Source organism: Lepisosteus oculatus, chromosome 16 (assembly GCF_040954835.1).
Source record: "Lepisosteus oculatus isolate fLepOcu1 chromosome 16, fLepOcu1.hap2, whole genome shotgun sequence".
Classification (NCBI taxonomy): Eukaryota; Metazoa; Chordata; class Actinopteri; order Semionotiformes; family Lepisosteidae; genus Lepisosteus; species Lepisosteus oculatus.
This window is the reverse complement of record NC_090711.1, coordinates 2,822,926-2,844,127: the sequence shown is the minus strand read 5'-3', so window position 1 is coordinate 2,844,127 and position 21,202 is coordinate 2,822,926. Positions and strand designations below refer to the sequence as shown.

Below are 21,202 nucleotides of genomic sequence, written 5' to 3'. Positions count from 1 at the left end.
GGTCATGGCTGTTACATTTCTCCCCTCCCCCCTCTGCCTTTTGCAAAATTCCATTTTATCTTGTGACTCTGCTGACCTCCCACTCTCCATAGGAGGACCAGGAGTTTACGTTGTTTTCTGAAATAACATGCAATCCTAAATCCTTTAAAAAAAACAAACATTTTATACTGAGCTGTGTCCCAGACCTAACATTATTTTCCCCTCGCGGATTTCTCTACATCAGGTCTTCAGTCCAGCGGGCCCACTATGAGTTTGTGTCTGTTGTGTGCTTAGTGTCCTCACATCTCTGTATAGTAACATTTACATCCATCAGGCGAGCTGAGGCAGATTCACCTTATTTTCTCGGTTGCTTTCATTGCAATCATGTAGCAAAGACTGAAACCCCCTCTTCAGCGGACCAGACGGCGAAGTGGAGAACTGTTTCACTGGTTGAACTGGGGGGGGGAGTCTGTAAAGAGACGCGGGACCCCCCAGGTGATCTCGCTGTCCAGCCACTTCTCTTTCTCTTCCCCTCATTTCTCTTGCGTGGTTGCTCCTGCTCCTGGTGGGGCTCTGCCCGGCCCCACAGTGTTGGCCTGTTCAGGAAACGGAGGCGGAGGGGGGGTTCGCTGAAATAGTGACGGACACTGCGGATGTTTCCGTTCTGTTGCACGGCTGCCTGAGCGCACGTCGGAGCCACAGGTGGAGGCTCTGCAGCTTCAGGCAGGCGGCAGGAACAGAGCGTGTCCTCTAGGGGGCAGGAGCGCGCCGTGTCTTCCACTTTTCTGAACGATATTTACATTCAAGGAACGGATCCATAGACACCCATCAGATCTGTTTGTATACAGACACTTTGATCTGTTCTGCGGAGGAGGCGGGAGGAGGTGTTTTGACAACAGCGTGAGGAAAGTATTTCAGTAACAGCGTGAGTTGACCTCACGTATGAGAACTGGGACGTCTGACGACTCTACGGTTTGACACAGAACCCATAGATTCAGCAGTTTTGGTGTGTGTGTGTGGGTGGAGGAGGGCCACAGTTTTCAGCCTCTCCATCTCTCTTTTATGATGTTTTTGAAGCGGCGGAACAGATTTAGTCCCACACAGCGGAAAGAAACCGTAAGATCGCGATGCATCGCTGCTTCTTTGAAATTCAGTTTCATTTCTTCTCGCGCAAATCCGCCGAGGATTAATTTCCATTTCCCTCCGATTCCTCTTCGTTTCCAGCCGCACCTCCCAAACCATCATCGGGAGGAATCGACTCAACTGCCACCAAGCTGGGCGAATGGCCTTCCGGCTGTGTTCTTATCTTGTGTATTTTAATCCGTAGCTTTCATCATTTAGGGGAATCTCAGATATCTCAAACAACAGATGTCAAGTTAAGATTTACTCGTTTTTTTTCAGACGCCCGAAATTGTTCCCGTCTTGACGCACATAACCGCCTCTAACGATCATTATTTTTCAGCGCCAAAGTAACGCCGCGCACACTCAAGGCCCTGCTTTCGCCCAGCGCGTCCTTGTCCTTGGGTGAGAAAGAAAAACAAAGTATTTTTAACCCACAGAACCGCAGCCCGCAGTTGCTGTAATAGTTGACCCCTCGCATTGAAGTTACAGAGCCCTGGCACGAACACCACGGCATGGCTCTGGCCCTGTTTTATCTGCGGGTCACTCTTCTGTGATCTAATATCACACAGCACGGGGCCAGTCTGAAGCAGGCTGCCTTCTCTTAGCACCTAATAACGGAACAGCCTCAATTAACACTTAATTAACGACGCGGGCTTCACGGGCAGAGCTGCAGCTGTCAGTAGCGGATACAGGGAGGCTCGGCAGTGTTTTAAGACGAATTTTGACAGCTATACCTCCGGGGTTCCCCCCCGTGTAATCTTGGTACATACAGTACAGCAAATATCCAGCGCGCTTCTGCGTATCGTATCGCCCAATGGACATAGATGTCAAAACGTTTTCCTAGAGATGGTCTAGAGGTGGTATTTTATACAGCAGTGAATAAGCTTGCAGATTCGTACTGTGCAGTTAACACTGCCAGCAAAGTCGCGGTTGGCCAGCGGAGGCGCTGTGGTTGCTATTATCTCGTTTCCTCAACGCTTAAAGCGTGCGGGCTTTGCCAGCACCGGCGCTGTGCTAAACGAACCCCTCCGAATCCCGGCTCAGGCGAAGATGCAACGCAGTATAGGGACAACGAGCCGGTGGCCTCCGGCGCATTTTCCTGGATTTTCGTCGGCCAGCCGGTGCCCCAATCCCCGCCCCCCCACAGTCGTCTCGCCGGCCCCGCCCGGGAGGAGTGACTGTGTGTCGGGGGTGGAGGCGGTTCTGCATCCTGCAAGCGCTCATGTTTAGCGTCTCTAACCACTTCCACGGCTTTTTTCTTTGCTTCTTGCTTTTTTGGGGTGTGTGTGTGACTGTGTTGAAGAAGCGGGCGGCCGGCGAGAGGAAGATGATTCCGGAGGACCGGTCTACAGCAGCCGGGCTCCGCAACTGAGCCCCGAGGTCGGGACGCGACGCGGAGCGGAGCGCAGGCTGGTACCTTTGACCACAGTGAGTGTGGAGTCTTCCCTGCTTCCCAGCCCTTTGAATTCTTTCGTGCGCGCTAAAGTGAACCGCACTGAGCGGTCGGTGTCCTCTTTCTGGTTCTAACTGGGGAGGGGGCAGTCCATTTGCCAAAGAAGCCGTGGCAGACGCGAGAAGTCGGGGTGGAGTGGTGAGGGGGGTCGGTCTGTTGCCCCCTGACTCGGGTGCCTGTTGTTACTGTACCGTTACGCGGTTGTCAAACTCCGCTACAGCCGCCAGAAGCGCCGCCAGTTTGGGAACGTGCGAGACGAGGGCAGCCGGGGGGTGGTCGCCGGGGGACCCTTCCAGGCGAGTTGCAAACTAACACAGAAGGAAGCGGGTCGACCTGCGAGGCGGGCTGATTAATTAATCCCAAATGCCGGGGCCGTACGGAGCCCATCGGAGGGCGCAGAAAACGGCGGACAGTGCGTGCTGGCTTGCGGGAGCCCTGTCAAGTCTCAGGCAAGAAATTCACATCACTTTCCCGCTGTGGTTGAGGGGGACAGCGAGGCACAGGCGGTTTTCTGTTTTAACGCTGCTAGTATTTTTTTTTTTCGCCACAAATGTTTATGCTATTTAACAAAAAGCTGGTCGGGGTAATTGTTTGTTGTTTGACTAATAAAGCGAGTGTGCTGCTTAAATCCACGCCATGAGCCACGCCGTATTCGGAAGTCGGGTGCGTGTCCCCTCATCGAGGGCAGTGACCGCTGGCCGAAATGCTGGATGGATTTGATCGCTTAAGGAGACGGCGAGGGGAGCCACGTTCGTGTAGAGGCGCTTTGAAGACGGAGGCTTCTCCCCTCGGCAGACCTCCGGCACCACACTCGCGTCCCCGGCTGCGTCCTCTTGCCTTGCGAGCTCCTGAGGTTTAGCCTGACAGCGCCTCTTTGTAATCACTTTCAGCAACGGGTGATGCACGTCTCCCACGGGCGCGCGCGCACTCACACACACACACACGGGTGGAAGCGAGCGAGCGACGACAGGAAGACTCAGGTACTGTCGTTTGGCAGCTGTCCCTCCTCGCAGGTCAGCGCTCGCCGTGTTTTTGTGGCTGCGGTTTTGGCGAGGACCCGTCCTGACAGCTGCAACATTTCTGCGGAAAATCTTGCAATCTGTAAATCTGCGCGCCCTGCATTCCGCTGAGTGCAGGCGTCCCAGAAACCAGGGGTAGGTTTCTTGACATTTGACAGCTCTTGATAGGACCTGCCTGGATAAGGGCTGTGGGGAATCTACCTTAATCTCCTTTTTTTTAAAAGTTGTGCGTAAAACAAGAGTCACACCACAGTTAATGCCCTGCCGATGTGGTGCTCGAAACTTTTGCAACCCCTGAGATAAGACGACGCGACGGGAGGAAATGATGCAGTTTCTTCGTCTGAAAGCGCTGTCTGAGGCCGAGAGGAGTAGGAAATTCGAGTGGGCTGGCGGCGATAGCGAACAGGTGAACATTCTCTGTCAAATGCCTTCTTCCTGGTGGGCTGCAATTTTTAATTGCACAGTTATTTTTGGCGTGCGAAGGAACAAATCGAGCAGGTTAAAACCCCCCAGAACTCCCCCGAGCCGCTCCTCGTGGGATGTCTCTTGCTCGTTAAGAGTCTCATGCACTTGTACGCACCTAGATTAAAGTCGTTAAATACCAGGGACCATGTAATATTCATACAGGAAATAGCAGTGCCTACGATTGTCTCATAGTTAAGTGCAGCTACAGTAGCCCTCCACTCAAAGAGGAGACTTTGTTTTTAAATATTTATAATGAGACGTTTAACAGTGAGATTGGCCCAGTGGCACAGCGCTGGGGCCCTGGGTTCACTTCCGGACCCGGGGTGCTGCCTGTGTGGAGTTTGCACGTTCTCCCCGTGTTCGTGTGGGTTTCCTCTGGGTGTCCGGGATTCCTCCCACAGTCCGAAGGCATGCTGGTGGGATAAGGGGCTTCTGAGAAAACCGGCCGCGATGTGACCGTGTGTCCGTGTGTGTCAGCCCTGCCCCTGTGCCCTTGTCAGGATAGACTCCGGCTCCCCTGCGACCGGACTGGAATTCCTGAACCGGAAGAAGCGGCTCGGAAATGGATGGAATTTTAGCGCAAGTGGGACGTGTCACTGAGTCTTTTCCCGGATAAGCCAGGCTGGATTCTTGTGGCGTAGGAGGGGGACCGCCCACTCCCACATCTCCTGTGCAGGGCGTTCCTTCCCTTGGTGATGATGTCACCCAGGTGCGCCGTGGGAGTCGGGGAGCTCGTGTCCAGTTTCTCGATGTCCTGCTGGCCGCTCAACTGCAGCCACAGGGCGATGAGGAAACGGGCTCTTTTTTTTTCCCTTCTGAAAGAGGCGTGACAGGGACTCTCTGGGACGGGCCCCGTGGATCTCTTGAAAGCACGGGCCCGTAATCGCTTGATGAGGTGTAGGGGAGTCCAGCTGGTGTGTTTCGGGTGACGGGCCAGCCCTGAGCGGCAGGGCCTGTGTCCGTGTGCAGAGAGGGATGACTCGAGAGCCTTCAGTGTCGGCAGCCGGGAGGCAGTCAGGAGGGTTAGCCACTGCGTTTCTTCCTGTATCCAGTTCCTGACTGCTGCGCTTTTCACAGTACACCTTCCGACTGAGAGTTGTAGAGACTCCTGCTGTGCGCTATTAATGAACCCTCTGTGGTCTGTTGGGACTTGAAATACCCGCCAGTAGAAAAAGTGCGCCGGCCTGGTGGGACTGCTGAGTTCGGTCCAGAGATGGGGGACACCGGCCGGCGGCAGTCTCCTGAAGGGCCAGGTGAGGCGGAAGGGCCACCGAACATCAGAATCGCGGCCACATTCACTCTGCGAAGCGCTGCTTTGAGTGAATTCAAATAACGTCCGCGTCCGGCTGCCTGTGAATATTGCACAGCGGTGAAAACGTCTCTCTGGCACGTTTCTGACAAAGGAAGCATTCCTGCAGTATACGAGCAAGCCTCGTTTGTGTCACACCCAATCAAAAAAATCAGAAGGGGTTGAAATGCTCAGGTGTAGCCCGGAGCAGTGCCGAGTGAAGATGTGAAACATGTGGAACGCACGAAAGGTTACTGACAGAGGGCTGTCCCTTCGTCCCTCTAGCCCCTTTGCTAGTTATTAGCTCAATATAAGGATTGCATCCATTCAGCTTCTTGAAAGAAGTCATTGTTTTGGCTCCAACAGCAGCTGGTTCCACACTCCTGCCACCCTTTGTGTAAGGAAGTGCCCGTGCGTCAAATCTCAGACTGGTACCTAAGCAGCCACGTTGATTACCTGGCCCTTTTCCGTTGCTTTTTCAGTGTGAGTGGAGCATGTCCGCCTTCCTCTTAGGTGATGGTCTGCATCTCAGCGTGCTAGAGAGGTGGTTTTTAGGATGTGCTGGCTCATGAGCTTGACAAAGGCTGCTAACCTGTGACTACGGTGCCTTAAACACGCCTGCCCTGCCCTGACCTGTGCTTGTGCCCCACCTGATTGCCCTGAAATGTGATTGTGCCAAATCAGAGCAGTCTGATTGCAGCCAGCCTGCCAGCAGCCAGTGGCGATTAAGCCGGGCGCTTAGTGCTGTTGATTGAGACATGGGCATCTGTGGGGCTACAGATGTGTTTCGCCACTAAAGTCATTCATTTATAGCAGACGTCTCCAACTCCATTCCTGGTGGGTCTCCTGGCCTTTGTTCCAGCCTGAGTAAGTCAATTAAACAACCTCATTATTTTCTAATTTAGACTTGCAGGATTTTTCTTAAGGTCTTTTGCAGTTGATTACACAAGGCGTCCACTTTAGTAAAGGCACAGTCGGGTACCTGTATATATCGCCTCAGAGCCTGGATTGCAGCATTAGAGTGATGCTGTTTAATAAATAGACCAAGTATGTAACTGAGACTAAAGACCAGAAGACACCAGGTCCCTCAGGAACTGAGCCTAAGACCCCTGACTTATCAGCGTTGTGATCTTCCTGCCTTGATTAGTCGGCAAGCGTCGTGCTTGGGGGATTGCCATGCGCTTCAGAGCGAAGTTGGGGTGACGGGGGGCGCCGCCTGTGATGTAGGGGTACAGGCAGTGTTTGTGTCTGTCCTGCGGCGCTTGCGGGCCGGGGGTTGTGCCGCACAGCGAGCGAATGTGCGCGTAGAGGAAGTGAACTCGCCGAAACGGCCCTGTGTGTGAAAATGCCAGGAAGGCGTGGGACTCCATGGGCCATTGTCAGCATTCTTCCTTGTATTGTTGTGCGGGACTCGGGCCCGGCAGCCCAGAAGTGAAACTCAGCTGCTGCTCCGTAGTATCGGTCCCGGCACAGTCCTGGGGAGACCAGCAGCAGGAGGGCTCCGGCGAGCCTGATTGCAGTGCTGTACATTTGCTCTTCACTGAATGAGCTCCCGGGTGAAACGAACGCTGAGCTGTATGAGACTGTGCGGCTGTTGTACTGTAAAAGCACAGCTGCAGCAGACTGGGAGCTTACAAGGGGCACTTAGCAGGCTAATTGCTTGCACAAATGGGAGCGGTGTGCGTTGAGGCAGTGTAGGACGGGGCTTTACTGGGGTGCTATCCAGTCCTGGTCCTGGGGGCACCCCGTTTGGCTGACCCAGCAGGCCCTTCCAGAGGTGTCTTGAGGCTAGCAGGAATTTGCATATGCCATTTCCCCTGCATCCTCTTATCTGCCCGAAAGTCAAGCTATTGCACGTGTGCTCACACTTAGTGTTCCAGTAAAACACTGCACAGCAACATGTGCTGCCTTCCCCCAGCTCATTCTGGCTCTTGAAGTCGCAGGACAAGCTCGGATCGGGAAAACGGTTTCAGGGTGTGGGCCTGGCATGCAGCTCTCCTTGAGACTCGCCTGTCGGGGGGGGGGGGTCAGGAGTCTGTCCGCACCCTGGGCTCCCGTCCTCCGGCCCAGCACTGCGGAGGGAGCAGGAGCTGGGAGGTGTCGGCTCTGGGCAGCGCTGAGCAGTGGCTTTGTGTGGCTGTCCTGGTTTTCTCAACAATGGCCCACAATCGGCCTGGGCTGAGAGCATTAGATCCAGGGCCAAGTGGGGTAAATGAATTCTTGTCTCCCGAGCCAAGTAGGACAAGTGATCTCTGAATGAGCAACTCTGTGCGCGAGGCTGCTGAGTGGAGGGCAGGGTAGGAAGGGCCTCGGTGGTCTCCCTCTTTCGGGACACACCGGGGGACGAGCCGGAGAGGAACCCAGGTTGTTCCCTGAAGTTAAGTTGGGAAAGCGAGAGGTGAATCCCATAGTAACTGATTCGGAAGGAGGCCAAGCTGGGCTTCAGAGCCGGAAACGCAAGGCTGGGAGAACAGACCAGTCTGGCAAGCAGAGGGAAAGTGTGAAAGTGTTTCTTTGTTTTGGAAATTCCAGAGATTTTCTGGAGCTCGGTGGGGGGTGTGTTGTGTTTGCAATGTGCCGTCGTATCTCCTGTCGGCCATCCCGTGCCTGTTTCGGATCTCCACGCGGGACTGCTGTGTGGTCGCTGCAAGGCCCATCCATGGGACCCTGAAACTGCTCATTTCCCGTGCTGCTGCTGAATTGCAGTGTTTCAGCAGCGCTGGTGTGGTCTTTCTCCCCGTGCGTTTCCACCAGGCCTGGGGAGGCAGTGTGGGAACCCTCTGGGCCTGGCCTGGCCTGGGCAAGGTCGCATGGAGTTCAGGGTGAGGGGTCAGGCAGAGGTTAAGGGGGTGTGAAGGTGAGAGGTCGGGTTGTACTTTCAGCCTTCAGCCAGAGGGAATTCTCGGCTTTCCCTTCGACAGAAGGTGCTTTTGTTTTTGCTGCTACTGCAGTGTAATTTTGCCTGCCTAAGTGGATTTTCTTTTAAGCCTTATAACACAAAATTGAGATTAAATTGTTTATTTGGCACTGACAGAAAACCTCACCCAGGCTTAATCTCCAGTAATGAAAGTCTGTGCTTCCTGCGTGCGCAGCACAATTACAAAGGGGGTGTGATTGTCTTTTTTTGTGTTGTTTTTTTTTTTTTCCAAGGACAGGACTCGTCAAATTTTCGTCAAATCACATTCCGGGGTGTGTATGTGTGGGGAAGGGGGAGGGGGGGTTCTGAGATTGCGGATATGGTTGTCAGATACAGCCATACTCCAGCCCCCTGCTCCTCTCCCTCCTGCTGAAGGGGGCAGTTGTTGAGCACATGTGTGGCCCGGGGCAGAAATGGGTGCCTGCATTCGCAAGGCAGTAGGGACGAATGTTGCTCCTTCTTCTGTCTTCGGTGGGGGGTGGCGTCAGGCGGTGAGCTTGTGGTTCCTGGCCTTAGCCACCTCCTGCGTGTCAGTGGAGCAGCTGGCCCTACACTAACTGTGGCAGAGTCACGGCCGCTCTTCCAGCCAGCTCGGGGGGGGGGGCCCTCTGTCCGTGCTTGCAAGAGGAAGCAGTTATCTGGATAAGATCTTTTCCTGCTGAAGGTTGCCCGCGGGTGGATGAGGTCTCCAGCGCTCAAGGGCCGGCGAGCTCCCGCCTGAGCAGGTGCACCTCGCTAAGCAGTGGCAAGAGAGAGACCTGGGAGGTGGTGGTGGGGGGGTATTTAAAAAAAGACAGCTCAGTCGAGGCATTTATCAAATGACGGGAATTAGGCGTCAGATAATTATGGGATTGTTACCTGTGCAGGAAGGGAAGGTGAAGATGGGGGTGGGGGGCTACTGGGGCAGCCATTTCCTGAAAGACACCAGGTTATCGGCTGTAACAATGTGGCTGGGTTTGCTTCTTCCATGCTCCCGCCACCCTTTGTGTAAAGAACTGCCTCCTCTTCTCTTTAGAAGAAATGTACTTCCCCGTCGTTTCGACATCGGTCCACTGGCGAGTGTTTGTTGTGTTTCGGGTTGACTGACCTGGTTAAGAAAGTTAAAAGAAAACGACTCCAAAACTGGGGTCTGCCCTGCCAGCGCCTTTCGGTGTTACAGATGTGCACAGCTGCAGGAGTTCAGCCGAAAAGGCCCCCAGCTCTCTTGCGTGGCGGAGATCCAGCAGCTCTGCTGCAGTATTTCTGTGAAAAGTCTTAAGACAGCGAGGCGCATTCTTAAGGTAAAAAAGGAGAAGAAAATTGAAACCCCAGAAAAGAAACAGATTACAGGGAAACACAGGAGTAATTTACATTGAAGAAGCTGAACGGAAGTTTTTTTTTTTTCCCTGATCGTTGTTTCCTTGTTGCAAATGATGTTTTTTAGTGTGTTTTGCATGGAGAAGGTCACGAAGGAGCAAGACAGAAAGAGTGAAATAATGCTTTTGTTGTGATGAATAATGAAAACCATGAAGGGGTGAAAACGTGCCGGGTTCGGGATGGTTCTTTCTCGGGACACAGGGCCCCGAAGGCTTCCTTGTGCATCTGCACTGCAGTGGCCCGTCTGGGCTCCTGCCTGCCCCTGTCATTCAGTCTGCTCTGTGTGTGCAGCGCTGCTGGTGGGGCTGGCTCAGCTCTCCGAGCCCTCCCTGGAGCTGTTTTGGGATCTCCTTTTAAGATCCTTGGTTTGTGATGTTTAGTCCTTCCCTCTCAGTGCAATGGGATTTCTCTGGGCTAACTTTAGGCCTTTCCCCACCCCATCCTATTCCTGGACACTAAGGTCATTACCATTGTGGCCTGGCAGCCGAGCTATTCTCAGCTGTCTTCTGTGCCCCTTTGTAATTCCGAGAGCGCCTGCGCGTCTTACACACATCACGCTGTGTTTGCTCTGGTTTTTCTGGGCTGTGCGGCTTCCTCTCCCACTGTCAGAATGCGGGGCGCTGGGGAAAGGGGGTTCATAAACACTGGATCGGGAAGAAGGAGAGAATGGGGACTCTGACTGAGCTGCAGCAGGAGCTGGGAGCTGCCCGTCCCTGTGCCGTGCACACCAGACAGCGCAATCACTCTCAGGAGCTGATTAGATCAGTGCGCTCCCAGACCCCCGCTGCATCTTCATAATATAATTTAGCGTGTATGTTAAAATAAGAGAAATAATCTTGTCTGTTGATTTCAGGGCCTGATGAAAAACGAACGACTGTTTTTTTTCTGTCTGGGCTTTGAGGAGATGAGGCGGAACAGGCCATCTGTATCTTCTGACAGCAAGCGTGGAGCGCAGGTCTCATAGCGCCTGCTTTTCTGATGTCACTGGTGAACGACTAGACAAAGACAAAAGAAGCCGACCCCCTTTGAAATTTCAAACGAAATGTCATTGAGAGGAATGGAAGAAAGTACAGAAGAAATTTGGCCCATGAGAAGAGGCCCATATAGCACGTTTGGTGATTAGTAGTTAATCAATCCCAGCATCCCACCCACCTTTTTCTTGAAAGAAGCCAGGGTCTCGGCATCAGGGATATGGCTGGGTAGCTTGTTCCACACTCCCACAAACCTTTGTGTAAGGAAGTGCCTCCTGTTGTCGGTTTTCAGTGTACTTCTTCCTTGACCCTCGGGTTAGTGATCCACTGGCAGTGCCTTGAAGGAAAAGGAGAAGTCCGGGCAGGTTTGGTCTAGGATTGTCTGTGCACTTCAAAGCCAGCCCAGATTAAACCTTGAACTTTTGTTTAGATCATTATTCATCTGCTGTAGCTGGGTGCTGTGAGAGGGAAAAGGTTGAAAAACACAGATTTCAGGGCTGTTGTGTTCTCTTTTTTTCTGTTTCGTGCCACTCCTTCCTGGTGGGGGCAAGACCAGATGCAGGGCAGCTGTCAGGCGGTTCCCCTCCCTCTCTGCCACCACGCTGGCCCTCTCTCCAGCAGAGCGCTCTGCTCTGAAGGGTGCTTTTGTCTCCAGAGAGGAGCCCGGTTAGCGGTTCTGCCTCGTGTCTGGCCCCGGGAGACCGGGCTGTCTTGGTACCCTTAGCACGCAGCCATTTATTTGTAACTCAGACTTGCTTCTTAAGAGCAGATTCAGTAAAACCCATCAGAAGACACTGAGGCTGCCTGGTGGACGAGGTGAACTTGAGAGTCTCTGTTCTTGGGTTCTGTAGAACATCTCCTGGTCCTAGGCTATGCTTCCTGTGCACCATCACAAGAAACGTCGTCTTAAAAATGACAACTTCCTTTCTTGACTTGAGCAAGCTTCTTCTAAACAGCTTGGATATGGGAAGCGGTTAATTCAAGACCACATTTCTGCACCTTCTTCAATATGGCAGATGCTGGCCATTTGATTTTAAGTGCATACTGCCTTGTGTTCTTTCCAGACCGAGCTGCAGCATTAATGTTTTAGCGCAGTGAGCTCTCCCAGCCGCCTGCAGGTTGCAAGCTGGAGCTCTGAAAGTTGTTCTCGTTCGTGTTTGAGGCACAGGAGAGGTGAAGGCCGGGAGCAGTTGAAGCGAGAGCATAAAAAGTAGGTCAGTCAGAAAAGCATAGAATAATGCTGCTGGATTCAGAGTTTTAATAAAAGGTTTGTCCAAACAAGGAGCAGATGAAAGTAAGGTCAGTGGCCCGATACTGGGATCTGAGGGTGGGTGTCTCGGACTGTTTCTGGAGGAGCACTGCTTTTTGTCCCACCTTGAGGAGTCAGTTCACCTGATGATTTTGTCCTCTAGACGTGCTCAGGAGTTTTCGGAAGGTCTTTCAGAGGCTCTGCACGGCAGGCGCCTGGGCCTTGTGTTGAAAATGCCTCGTGCAGGAAGGTGAAGCAGGTATGCAAGAGCGCTCAGGTGAAGCGAAAGCGGAACCCGGTTGAGGCTCGTGTCTCGGCCGGGGGCTCGTGCTGTAGTTTCTCTCCGCGCGGCGCCAGCTGCTGGGGGGCTCCTGCCCTCCCCGTGCTGTTGGCCTGGGCAGACTGGGCACGTGCCTGGCTGGCGGGCAGCTAGCAGGCGCCTAGCGTGCAGCGTACCCGGACAGAGACAACAGGAAGTGGTTAGCCGGCCACAGCGCGCACTGCGCAGTGCTCTCTCTCCGCCTGCCCTGACAGGATGCGGGCCAGGTGAACAGGGCTCTGCTGCACAAGCGGAAGCTTCTGACGCTCCAGATCGCTGTCGCCTCTCGGCCTCTCTTTCGTTCCTTCTTTCTTTTTGCCAAGTCGGCCACCTTGACGCGGTCGCCTAGATGACGTCGCGGAGCCGTTCAGTCCTAGAACAGCCCACCACCCCCCTCGGTCGGTAGGGCGCTGAAAAGCAACAGCTGTTCGAAAGGTCTCTTCTGTCCCGGTTTAACACGCTGTACACCGCGGTGCCCGTCCCTGTGTCTCCTTGAGCCGGGGCCCGTGTGCCTGCTCTGCTGTCGCCTCTGGGTGGCGGAGCGAGGAGGTAGGGCCTGGTTTCTCTGGGACTGATGCGATGCTAATTGAACAAACAGAGGGGGCGTCCACGATCGATTGCCTTCGCTCCCGAGCAGTCCATTCCACTGTAACTATTCCTCTCTAGCGAGCGTGTTCCCACCCGGACCCGGAGACTCCCGGGCCACCTGGCCGTGGGTTTTAGTGTCTCAGCAGTGCGCCCAGCAGTGTTCGGCCATGGTGGAGTGTCCGGCCAGGGTCTCACTGTGCTTCTCTTCCTCCCCTCCAGGGTCCCTGCTGAGCCCTGGTGAACGATGGGCAGCGGCAGCAGCCCAGCGGAGAGGAGGAGCCCCCAGTAGCCCCCCACCTGCCTGAGGACCTGTGTCTCCGGCCACCCCCCCTCCTGCGTTGCCATGGCGAGCCACGGGGAGCTCCCGGGCGAGCTGGAGAAGATGCCCAGCCTGGAGCGCCTGCGGGCGGCGCAGAGGCGGCGGGCGCAGCAGCTGAAGCGCTGGGCGCTGTACGAGAAGGAGATGCAGAGCAGGAAGCGCAAGGCGGACAGGCGGCGCCCCGCCCCCCCGGGGCCCCGGAAACGGGTCTCCTTCAGCGCCAGCGTGGCCCTGCTGGAGGCCTCCGCTCGCAACGACGCCGAGGAGGGTAGGTGGCGGGGCCGGCCTCTTCCTCTCTGCTTCGTCTCGGGCCGTTGCTTTCCTGTTTCCTGTGATTCCTCCCGCTGCTCCTCATCTCGCTCGCTGCCAGGCTTCTGCGGGAGTTCTTCATGCGCCGTGCCAGTTTCCTGCGGGGGGCGGCGCAGTGCCAGGGCTGGATCAGCTCTCCTGCCTCGCGTCTCCAGTCTCCTCCGTTTACTTCCAGCTGTGTGTGTGTGGGGTTGCCTGTCTGTGGGGAGTTTGCGTGTTCTTCCTGTGTGCTTGTGTGGGTCGGGGCACAGCTGCTCCAGCCAGGCGCGCCGGGAGAGGAAGCTGCTGGTGTCCGAAAGCGCCGGGACGGGGATGGTTTGGACAAGGGGGGGTCATTCGCCTTCCCTGAGGAATCTCGGGATGGAAGTGGGAACGCTCCGAGTCAGTGGACGCGCAGAGGCAGTTCCGACCCGACCCGCCTGCTTCCGGGGAATGGGAGGGCCTGACGATGTTTTGTAGAGAGCCTCATGTCTTGCGGCGGAGCTAAGCCCCCAGCGAGCTGCTCGTGTGTTTGAGTGTGCAGGAAGCGCACACCTGGAGCAACTGGTGCTGCTGAGAAAGCGCCCACACCGCTGATGGAGAGCCGTGGGTGAGGAGGGGGCCTGGAGCAGGGTGTGTGTGCGTGTGTATACGAAGGGGGGGTTGTCTGTTTTTGGTGCTGGAAGGCATTCCCTGAGCCCTGGGAGGCTGCAGAGCCCGTACGTTGCCTCTGATGTGAGAGGTCTGACCCAGCCGCCTCCCGTGTGACCCCCAGTAATGGCTGTGAAATTGCTGCTCTGTGAAGTCGTCTCGACCGCCTTTGTGTCGGGGCGCGCTCTGTAATAGGGGCTCAGATTGCTTTCCTGGCTGCGGCTCGGCGGCTCGGCAGCTGAGCAGCAGTGGTCCGGGAGGGCAGAGGGGGGGGGCGTGGGGGTTGGGCTGTGCTAGAGCAAAGCAGTGATATCCTGCTCATCTTTGAGTCATGACAGTGAATCGCTTCGCGTTGTCCAGAACCCAGCCGCAGGCTCCTGTGATGTTAAGACGGATCGGTATTCGCATCTGAAGGATGATCGGACTGACATCCACTTGTAATACCGTTTAGCTTGTACCTGTAGGACAATCCTATTTATTTCATGAGCAAGGTTTACAGGAGGATCAAGCAGGGAGCTGCTCCACTGCTTCATCGGCTGCAAAGAAACAAGAAGAGGTTAATTCCACGCTGAACAGCCCGGCACCTCACACCAGAAGATTCAGGAGCTGAAACGATGTTTTTTTTTTTAGTGTGGATTTAATCTCTACTAGTTCCTTCATATCATTCATAGATCAGTTGAACTACACCGATCTATAAATGATACTAAGGAACAAGTCAAACAAACCAGTTCATGGCCTCCTTAAGAGGTCGGTAATCATTGTATAGATGATTCGTCTTTGCTGAGGACCCTTCAAGCCCCACTGAATACTGCTGGTTAAGGACTTACTTACCGGCTCCACACAGGCCAAATCTGAAAATTCACTCCTCTGAGCGTACCTTGCTTGGCTACATCCAGCGTTTGCTTGCTGCTGGTACGTCTGAGCTTGCACAGTCAGTTACCCTCCTCCCCATCTGTCTGCCTATCTCCGGTAAGGGGAAACACAGGTCCGACTGCTGGTGCTGCTGCTGGTCACGGGCGGGAGGGAGACAGAGGCTCGCCGTTCGATCGATGTCAAGTGAGAAAGTAGCAAGGCCGCAGGTGCTGCAGGCAGAGGAAGAGCTGCACGGCGGTGCTCTCAAGGATCTGAACAGTGGCTGTAAAATTGCATTAGTTGGAAATCTTTTTTTTTTTCCGAACCTCAGCATCTGCAGAGATCTGCAGTGCGCGAGTGGTACTGGCTTGGGGAAGAACCTCCCCCACCACATTCGTTCAGGAAACCACACGCGTTCCCTCTGGTATTGTGGGCTCTGCTCCTGCTGGCAGTTGGACCGAGGGGTTTCAGTCATGTGACGCACAAAATTGTTGGACAGTCTTCAGAATGACTGTTTCTATTTAAAAAAAAAAACATAAGGTTTTAGAAGTATCAGTGCTTTACTGAATTCGGCAGCTGTGACTGAGTAAATGATACATTTTGTTGGTTATCAGTCTTCTGCTTTCATCAGACGGGTAAGCTCACTCAGTCAGAACAGCCTTACAGCTGAGAGGACGTGCTGTCTGTCTCGGGGAGAATGCGTTTTGAAATAGCAGGAGAGGAGAAAGGTAATTTGCTGGCGGCTCTGTTGGAGAATGCTGTGGGTTAGCCGGGGCCCGTTTCCACTCTCCTAGTCTGGAGAGGCGCGAGAAATGACTTTTCTCCCCACAGTCAGGACAGAAGGGGACATTTCTGCCTGATTTTCCTCCAGTCCCCAAGGCTTGCTGTGTATCCAGACAAGCTGACTGTCAGCACATTTCCTTCACAATTGCCCTGATTCAGCCTTTCCCTAATTACAGACTTCAAGACTACAAATTTTTAAACCGAAATCATACCCTCCACTTGACGCCATCCATTTACTGCCACTCCCCCCTTTAAATATTAACAATTTCCTTAAAGAAGCCACACAGTCTCTACGCTTCATTACAAGCTTAGTGTTTCTGGGCTGTAAGCATGCATGGGAGTTTACCCATCGGCAGAAGGCAGATGTCTCACACCGAAGGCTGAAAGACTCTTTCGTACAGAGGAGAGTGCAGGAGACCTTGCCCAGGTATTCAAAATCCTCAGAAACGCTTCAAAACACAAGCCAGAGTAAAACACAAACCAGAGGGCACAACTGGGAACTGTGTGTCGGTGTATTACATCTTTATGCAAAGAGTGCTGGAGCATGGACCAAGCTAGCTGCCCAGCCATGTCGTTGAAGCCAAAGCCCTGACTTCTTTCAGGAAACAGCTGGGCGAGAGCCTCCGATCAGTTAGCTATTAACAAGAAAATGGGCCAGATGTGCCCAATGGCCTCTTCTTATCTGTGAACCCGTCTGACATCTTTCTGAGAAAGCAGCAGTAACACAACTACGCCGTTCCCCGCATGTCAGGTGGGAATGAGGGTCTCCCAGACGTGTAAATATTTAAAGACAGACTTCAGCATGCCTCGCGCTTCGGAGCTTTGATGTTTTTTTGTATTATAAATTTAAGGCCTCGCTCTCGTCTTCAAAGTGCATACACGTCTCCGAGCGCGCGTAGCATCTGAAGCCAGAAGTTATCATTTATTTAAGGCTTCGCTGGCCCTCGGGGGAACGCTGCAGATAGTCAGTGTTAATTCTTCTGTGGAAGAAGAGCTTGAGATAAGAGGCGTCCCCAGTCAGTGGCCTGATGTGAGTGTGGACTTCTCTGCAGTCACGTCTTGGCATGTTGGTGTCGCGGCTGAGGAAGGAGAGTCTGTGTGCTGGCTGGGGGGGGTCGAGGGGCATGAGCCCCCTTGGTCACTGGATCCCTGGGGGGTCTGGAGCAGAGGGCAGGGGCCCGGGTACCTGGGTACCTGGGTGCCAGCCTGGAAGCTGAGGTAAAGGCCGCGCAGTTTGGACAGAGAGAGTGGCCGGAAGTCAGGGCAGCTCTAGGCAGCCTCTGTCCAGCAGTGGCCCACCTCCCAGCCAGACACACACACACACAGAGGCAGGCTGGCTGACCCAACTCGCACACCCCTCCCTCTCTCCCAGCCCTCTCTGGCTCCTGTCAGGAGAGGATGCCCTAATTCCGGTGTTAACGTGCGTTGCCTTGGAAACCAGAGGGGAGATCGGCTGAGGCAACCCATTTAGCTTAATCAGGGACTGTTGGCAAACACCCTCCCCACAAACACACACACGAACCCACAGAGAAGCACACGGTGGCGCGCGCGGGGGGGTGTTCAGCCTGGCAAACAATAAATTATCATTTCTGCACACAATTCCAGGAAGCACTCTTTTTTTTTTTAATAAACTTGGGTTCGGTAGTTTGTAGATGAGCTGAAAACAAAGAGGAGGGGGAGGAGGGCGTTCATGCCGGGGAAGAGCCTGCTCATAGCCTGCCGGGACCAGCGCTCGCTTGCCTGGCCTCGCGGGGAAGGCTGTTGATCCTGGCGGGCCGCAGGGCCGGGCGACGAGTTAGTGTGGTTATTCTGAAGAAAATCGGAGCTGTCCCGCAAGATGAGGAGAGCGGGTGGACATTTTTATCCCCAATTTTTACGTATATACCTCTTCGTAAGTGTATGCATGCTAAGAGAAAGTTTTACATTTTTGGGATCATTTATTTCTATACTGTATACACATGGCCTAGAAGAAACCACTTGCCTTTTAAGCTTCAGGGAGCAGTAACATAGGCAATATCTTAGTCATATCAGTACTGTACAACCTGACTACTATTTTAATTGGCTCTGAGGTCAGGAACAGACGTTGATCATGCGACCAATGAGACATACTGAAAGTTTTAAATGGTGTGTTCAGGGTTAAGTGTTAAACTGCTTTCCCGTATATAGTTTCAAGATGTGTAGTAAGTAGCCGAGTTGTTTAAGCCTTCGAGCCACACCTGTGCTGCCGCTGTTTGGAGCAGGTGGTAAGTCAAATCAGGTTTGCTTACATGAGCAGTATGTACACGTCTGACCCTGCTGGTCAGTAAAGGCCTTGCACCTATAAACTGCTTTGCTCACTAGTTTCTGTCAGAAAGCTCACCACTTACAGGGTTCAGAGATTAGGAGCTGAAAAGTTCCCCTGACTGCTGGCCTCAAGCTTGTTCCCTTTTTGTGAAGCCATTTTTATCTTTACACTGTGTCACATGTCCTGCATCTCCGTTTGATGAGCTGGAGGTATCCCGCTGTAACGTTGTGACCACCTACACACGTATATTGTGCTGGGCAACGTGTTAAGATTTGTAAAAAGGCTTCTGGGAGGACAGTTTTTAAGGCATAATGCAGCTGTACTTTCGCAGCGAAGGAGTTACTGCAGTCTGCTTTCAGGAGAGGCGATGCTGTCTGAGGCGCGGGAGAATTTGGGGACCAGTTGCCCAGTTTAGTGCAGTGCCATGCTGTGCTGTGGTAGTGACCCGTACTGAGATGGGGAAAGGGTGCAGTGCCAGCTGAAATGTGCTCTGAGCTCCGTGAGGAGGTGGAAGGTGGGCCAGGCTGCTGGAGGGAGCAGCAGGACTGTTGCCTTGGTGCTTCAGGAGCTGAGTGCTTGCCAGGCAGCAGCTAATGACCGGCAGGGTGGCTGGGAGCTGATCTGAAGGCCCTGCAGTGTGCGTGCGTGCGTGCGTGTGTGCGTGCATGCGTGTGCGTGGCCATGATGCCACCCTCCGTTCGTGTGGACTCGGCGCATCTCCAGAGACGGCTGCAGCTCCGAGCCTGCAGGTCTGCGGGGCAGGGATTAGCCCGGCGGGATTAAAGAGGCCAGCCTCTGTAATCCTGGGATGAGAGGCCGGGGGCCAGGCCGTGCTGCAGCGGGTTCAGCGCCGAGCCCAGGCCTCTCTGTCCGGCTCCGAGCCTGTCCTGGCTGAGAGAGACCGAGTGGACACTGGCTGCAGCTCTGGACGTTTGGTATTCGTTTCTGATCACGTGGGTCCCCTTTAAACATCCTCTGATCTGATTTGATTTATTACAACCGCAGGGGTTCATTCTTTACAAAACATGGTAACCACTGACGTTTGTCCCCAAATCTTTGAACCCTTGTTTCCTCCAGCACCTTCGTTAAGTCTTGGTGTTTTGTGCACTTTGATCATTTTAACCCCGCTTCTTGTGAATGAAGTCTGCTGAAAAAGAAAAGAGCCTTATACTGCACATGCTATCCGTGAGAAAATCGCTAATGCTAATCGCTGATAAAATTTTAATGACGTACATAATAGCATACATAACTCGGGGAGCATCAAATTCTTTTCTCCTAATTAAGATTTAATGAGAAATTAAGAGTTATTAATTGCAAGACAGTATTAAGGGAGGTCACTGCAAAATAAGCACTGAAAGCCAGAAGCCCTCAGCAGATTTTCCGGCACTTGAAAGAGCCCTGCTGTGTCAAAGACACAACACCAGGCATAAGAGCAGAGCAGGCAATAGCAGAGCAGTCCTGCATTTGGTACCTTGACTTTGTGCATCTCCTGGGGCCTGATGCAGCTGACAGGAGTTATTGCTGTGTTTGAGGGTCTAAGAGACTCTTGAACTTGGCTTGGAAAGGGTGCTGAAGTCGCCTCTGACGTGCATGCTGGCTGTCTCAGGCACAAGGCAGCCGCGGTTTCCTGGGCCGTGGGGGTCACGCTGTGCTGGGGTGAAAGTCTTCTGTGTTTCTGACCCAGTTGAGCGCTGTCACAACTCATGCTGCTGGTGCCTGACACAGGCCTGGAGTAAAACAGACTTCAGACGCTTAGTGCTGAGGTTTTTTTTTGTACCGCCTAAATGGGGATGCAGGAGGTGGTTCCTGACTTTGGTCATTCTTTCCAGTGCTGTGCACACCTCATACCTCAGAATAGACAGATTATCTTTGCGTCAGAAGTAGTCTGTTCTGCTCTAGAAATTATCCTTTAGGAAAAAAAAAAGTTCACTAACACCCACACTTATTACTAGATCTCTGCTGGTCTAGGCTGATGCAAATCCTTTTTCTGAGTGCCTTGAATTTAAAAGACTTCAGCAACTTGAGAAGATTTTCATTCACGAAGCACTTAGCTCCAATTTGTTGCTTGTTACGGAGAATCATGTCTTTTGTGAAATACAGGAAAATGTGAATGTAGAATATAATGGTGGAAGGCGTTTTTTAGATGCTTTATCTCCTATGCTCTGCATGTCTGATCCTGAAATAGATGTGTTCCTTTGTTTAATCAAGATTGGACTACTGCAATGTCTTAATTACTGGAGTATCTTCTGAACTTCAGTACACACTTCGGTAAGGCTAGATTTCAGGGCCCTGTGTGCCACCTAAGTGTTCTGCATCAGCCCATAACTCCTGTCCTGCCTAAACTCTCTTTAAGGTTTTCCTGTTCTAACTCCGGTCGGTCTCCAACCCTGGTCCTGAAGAGCCCCACTCCAGCCATTTTTATAGGCCACCCTAAATCACCCATTATTTAGAACCTAGGAACACTTGTTAAGCAATAGATCAACGAAACAAGTGTTACTTGGATGAAGGGAAACACTAGTCCTCGAGAGTTGAAAGATATTGTGATTTTTGTTCAAAATGATCTCTAAATTCAATCGATCACACCCCCTGTTTCATTGCTCACAGTCGAATTGTTCCAGACCTTTAGAAATTGATCATTTGAAGGAGGTTTCCAGGTGAAAGACCTCTGGTCCAGCTCGGGTTAACTTCAGGACTTCTTGCGTGAACGTGGTCTTTGCATAAATGTGAGGTCTGCTGCTTCAGGCCTTCTTACTGTGGCCAGGCTCTGCCCAGTGGGCAGCCGGGCCTCTTTTGTGGGTCCTGCTGTCCCCTGCACCACAGCTGCTGTTGTGTCTTTGCACTACAGCTCTTAATTTCCATTTGTTCTCGTTGTTACCTGCTGGCATCTTCTACTTCCTTGGCTTCTGTTATGTTCGTTGCATGTGTGCTATTGGACACATGTAACATGTGCTTTGAGTGCACATAGGTGTTGGACTAGTTCGGGTGGGGAGCTGCGTCGGCATGCGAAGGCAGCAAAGGAACAAGTTAAAGGTTTATTCCCTGCTGAAAAGAGAAGAAAGGAAACGCAGTGTTTCAGCTGTGAAGCCGTCTTCGGGTGTCATGAGTGTTGGACGTTTCTCTGTATGTTCTAAGTTTTGGGAGTCGGGAGCGTTATTGTTTTCCTCAGACTTGTTAAAATACAAGACACTGAGCTTTGGAAGCAAAACCAGCATCACTGCCCTTTTAAGCTCCTCGTTAGCGGAGCGTAATTATAACTCATCATTTCAGATCTAATTATGAAACTGACCTCCTTCCTTTCC

At 53.0% G+C, this 21,202-nt stretch overlaps 1 protein-coding gene across 3 annotated transcripts in view; it reads left to right on the top strand.

Annotated features, from left to right (window-relative positions):
• Nucleotides 1–713: 713 nt before the first annotated feature.
• Nucleotides 714–21,202, top strand: part of ppp1r16b (protein phosphatase 1, regulatory subunit 16B) — a 38,148-nt gene continuing 17,659 nt past the window's right edge. Inside the window, exons 1-2 of one of the 3 annotated variants that reach the window (XM_069179392.1) lie at nt 714–2,529; nt 12,946–13,313. In XM_069179392.1, the coding sequence (XP_069035493.1) occupies nt 13,070–13,313 (244 nt within the window). In that variant the 5' untranslated portion in view covers nt 714–2,529; nt 12,946–13,069. Of the gene's footprint in view, nt 2,530–3,780; nt 3,980–6,174; nt 6,194–12,945; nt 13,314–21,202 lie in introns of those variants that run through there. The other 2 variants (XM_069179393.1, XM_069179394.1) reach the window with 2 other exon arrangements.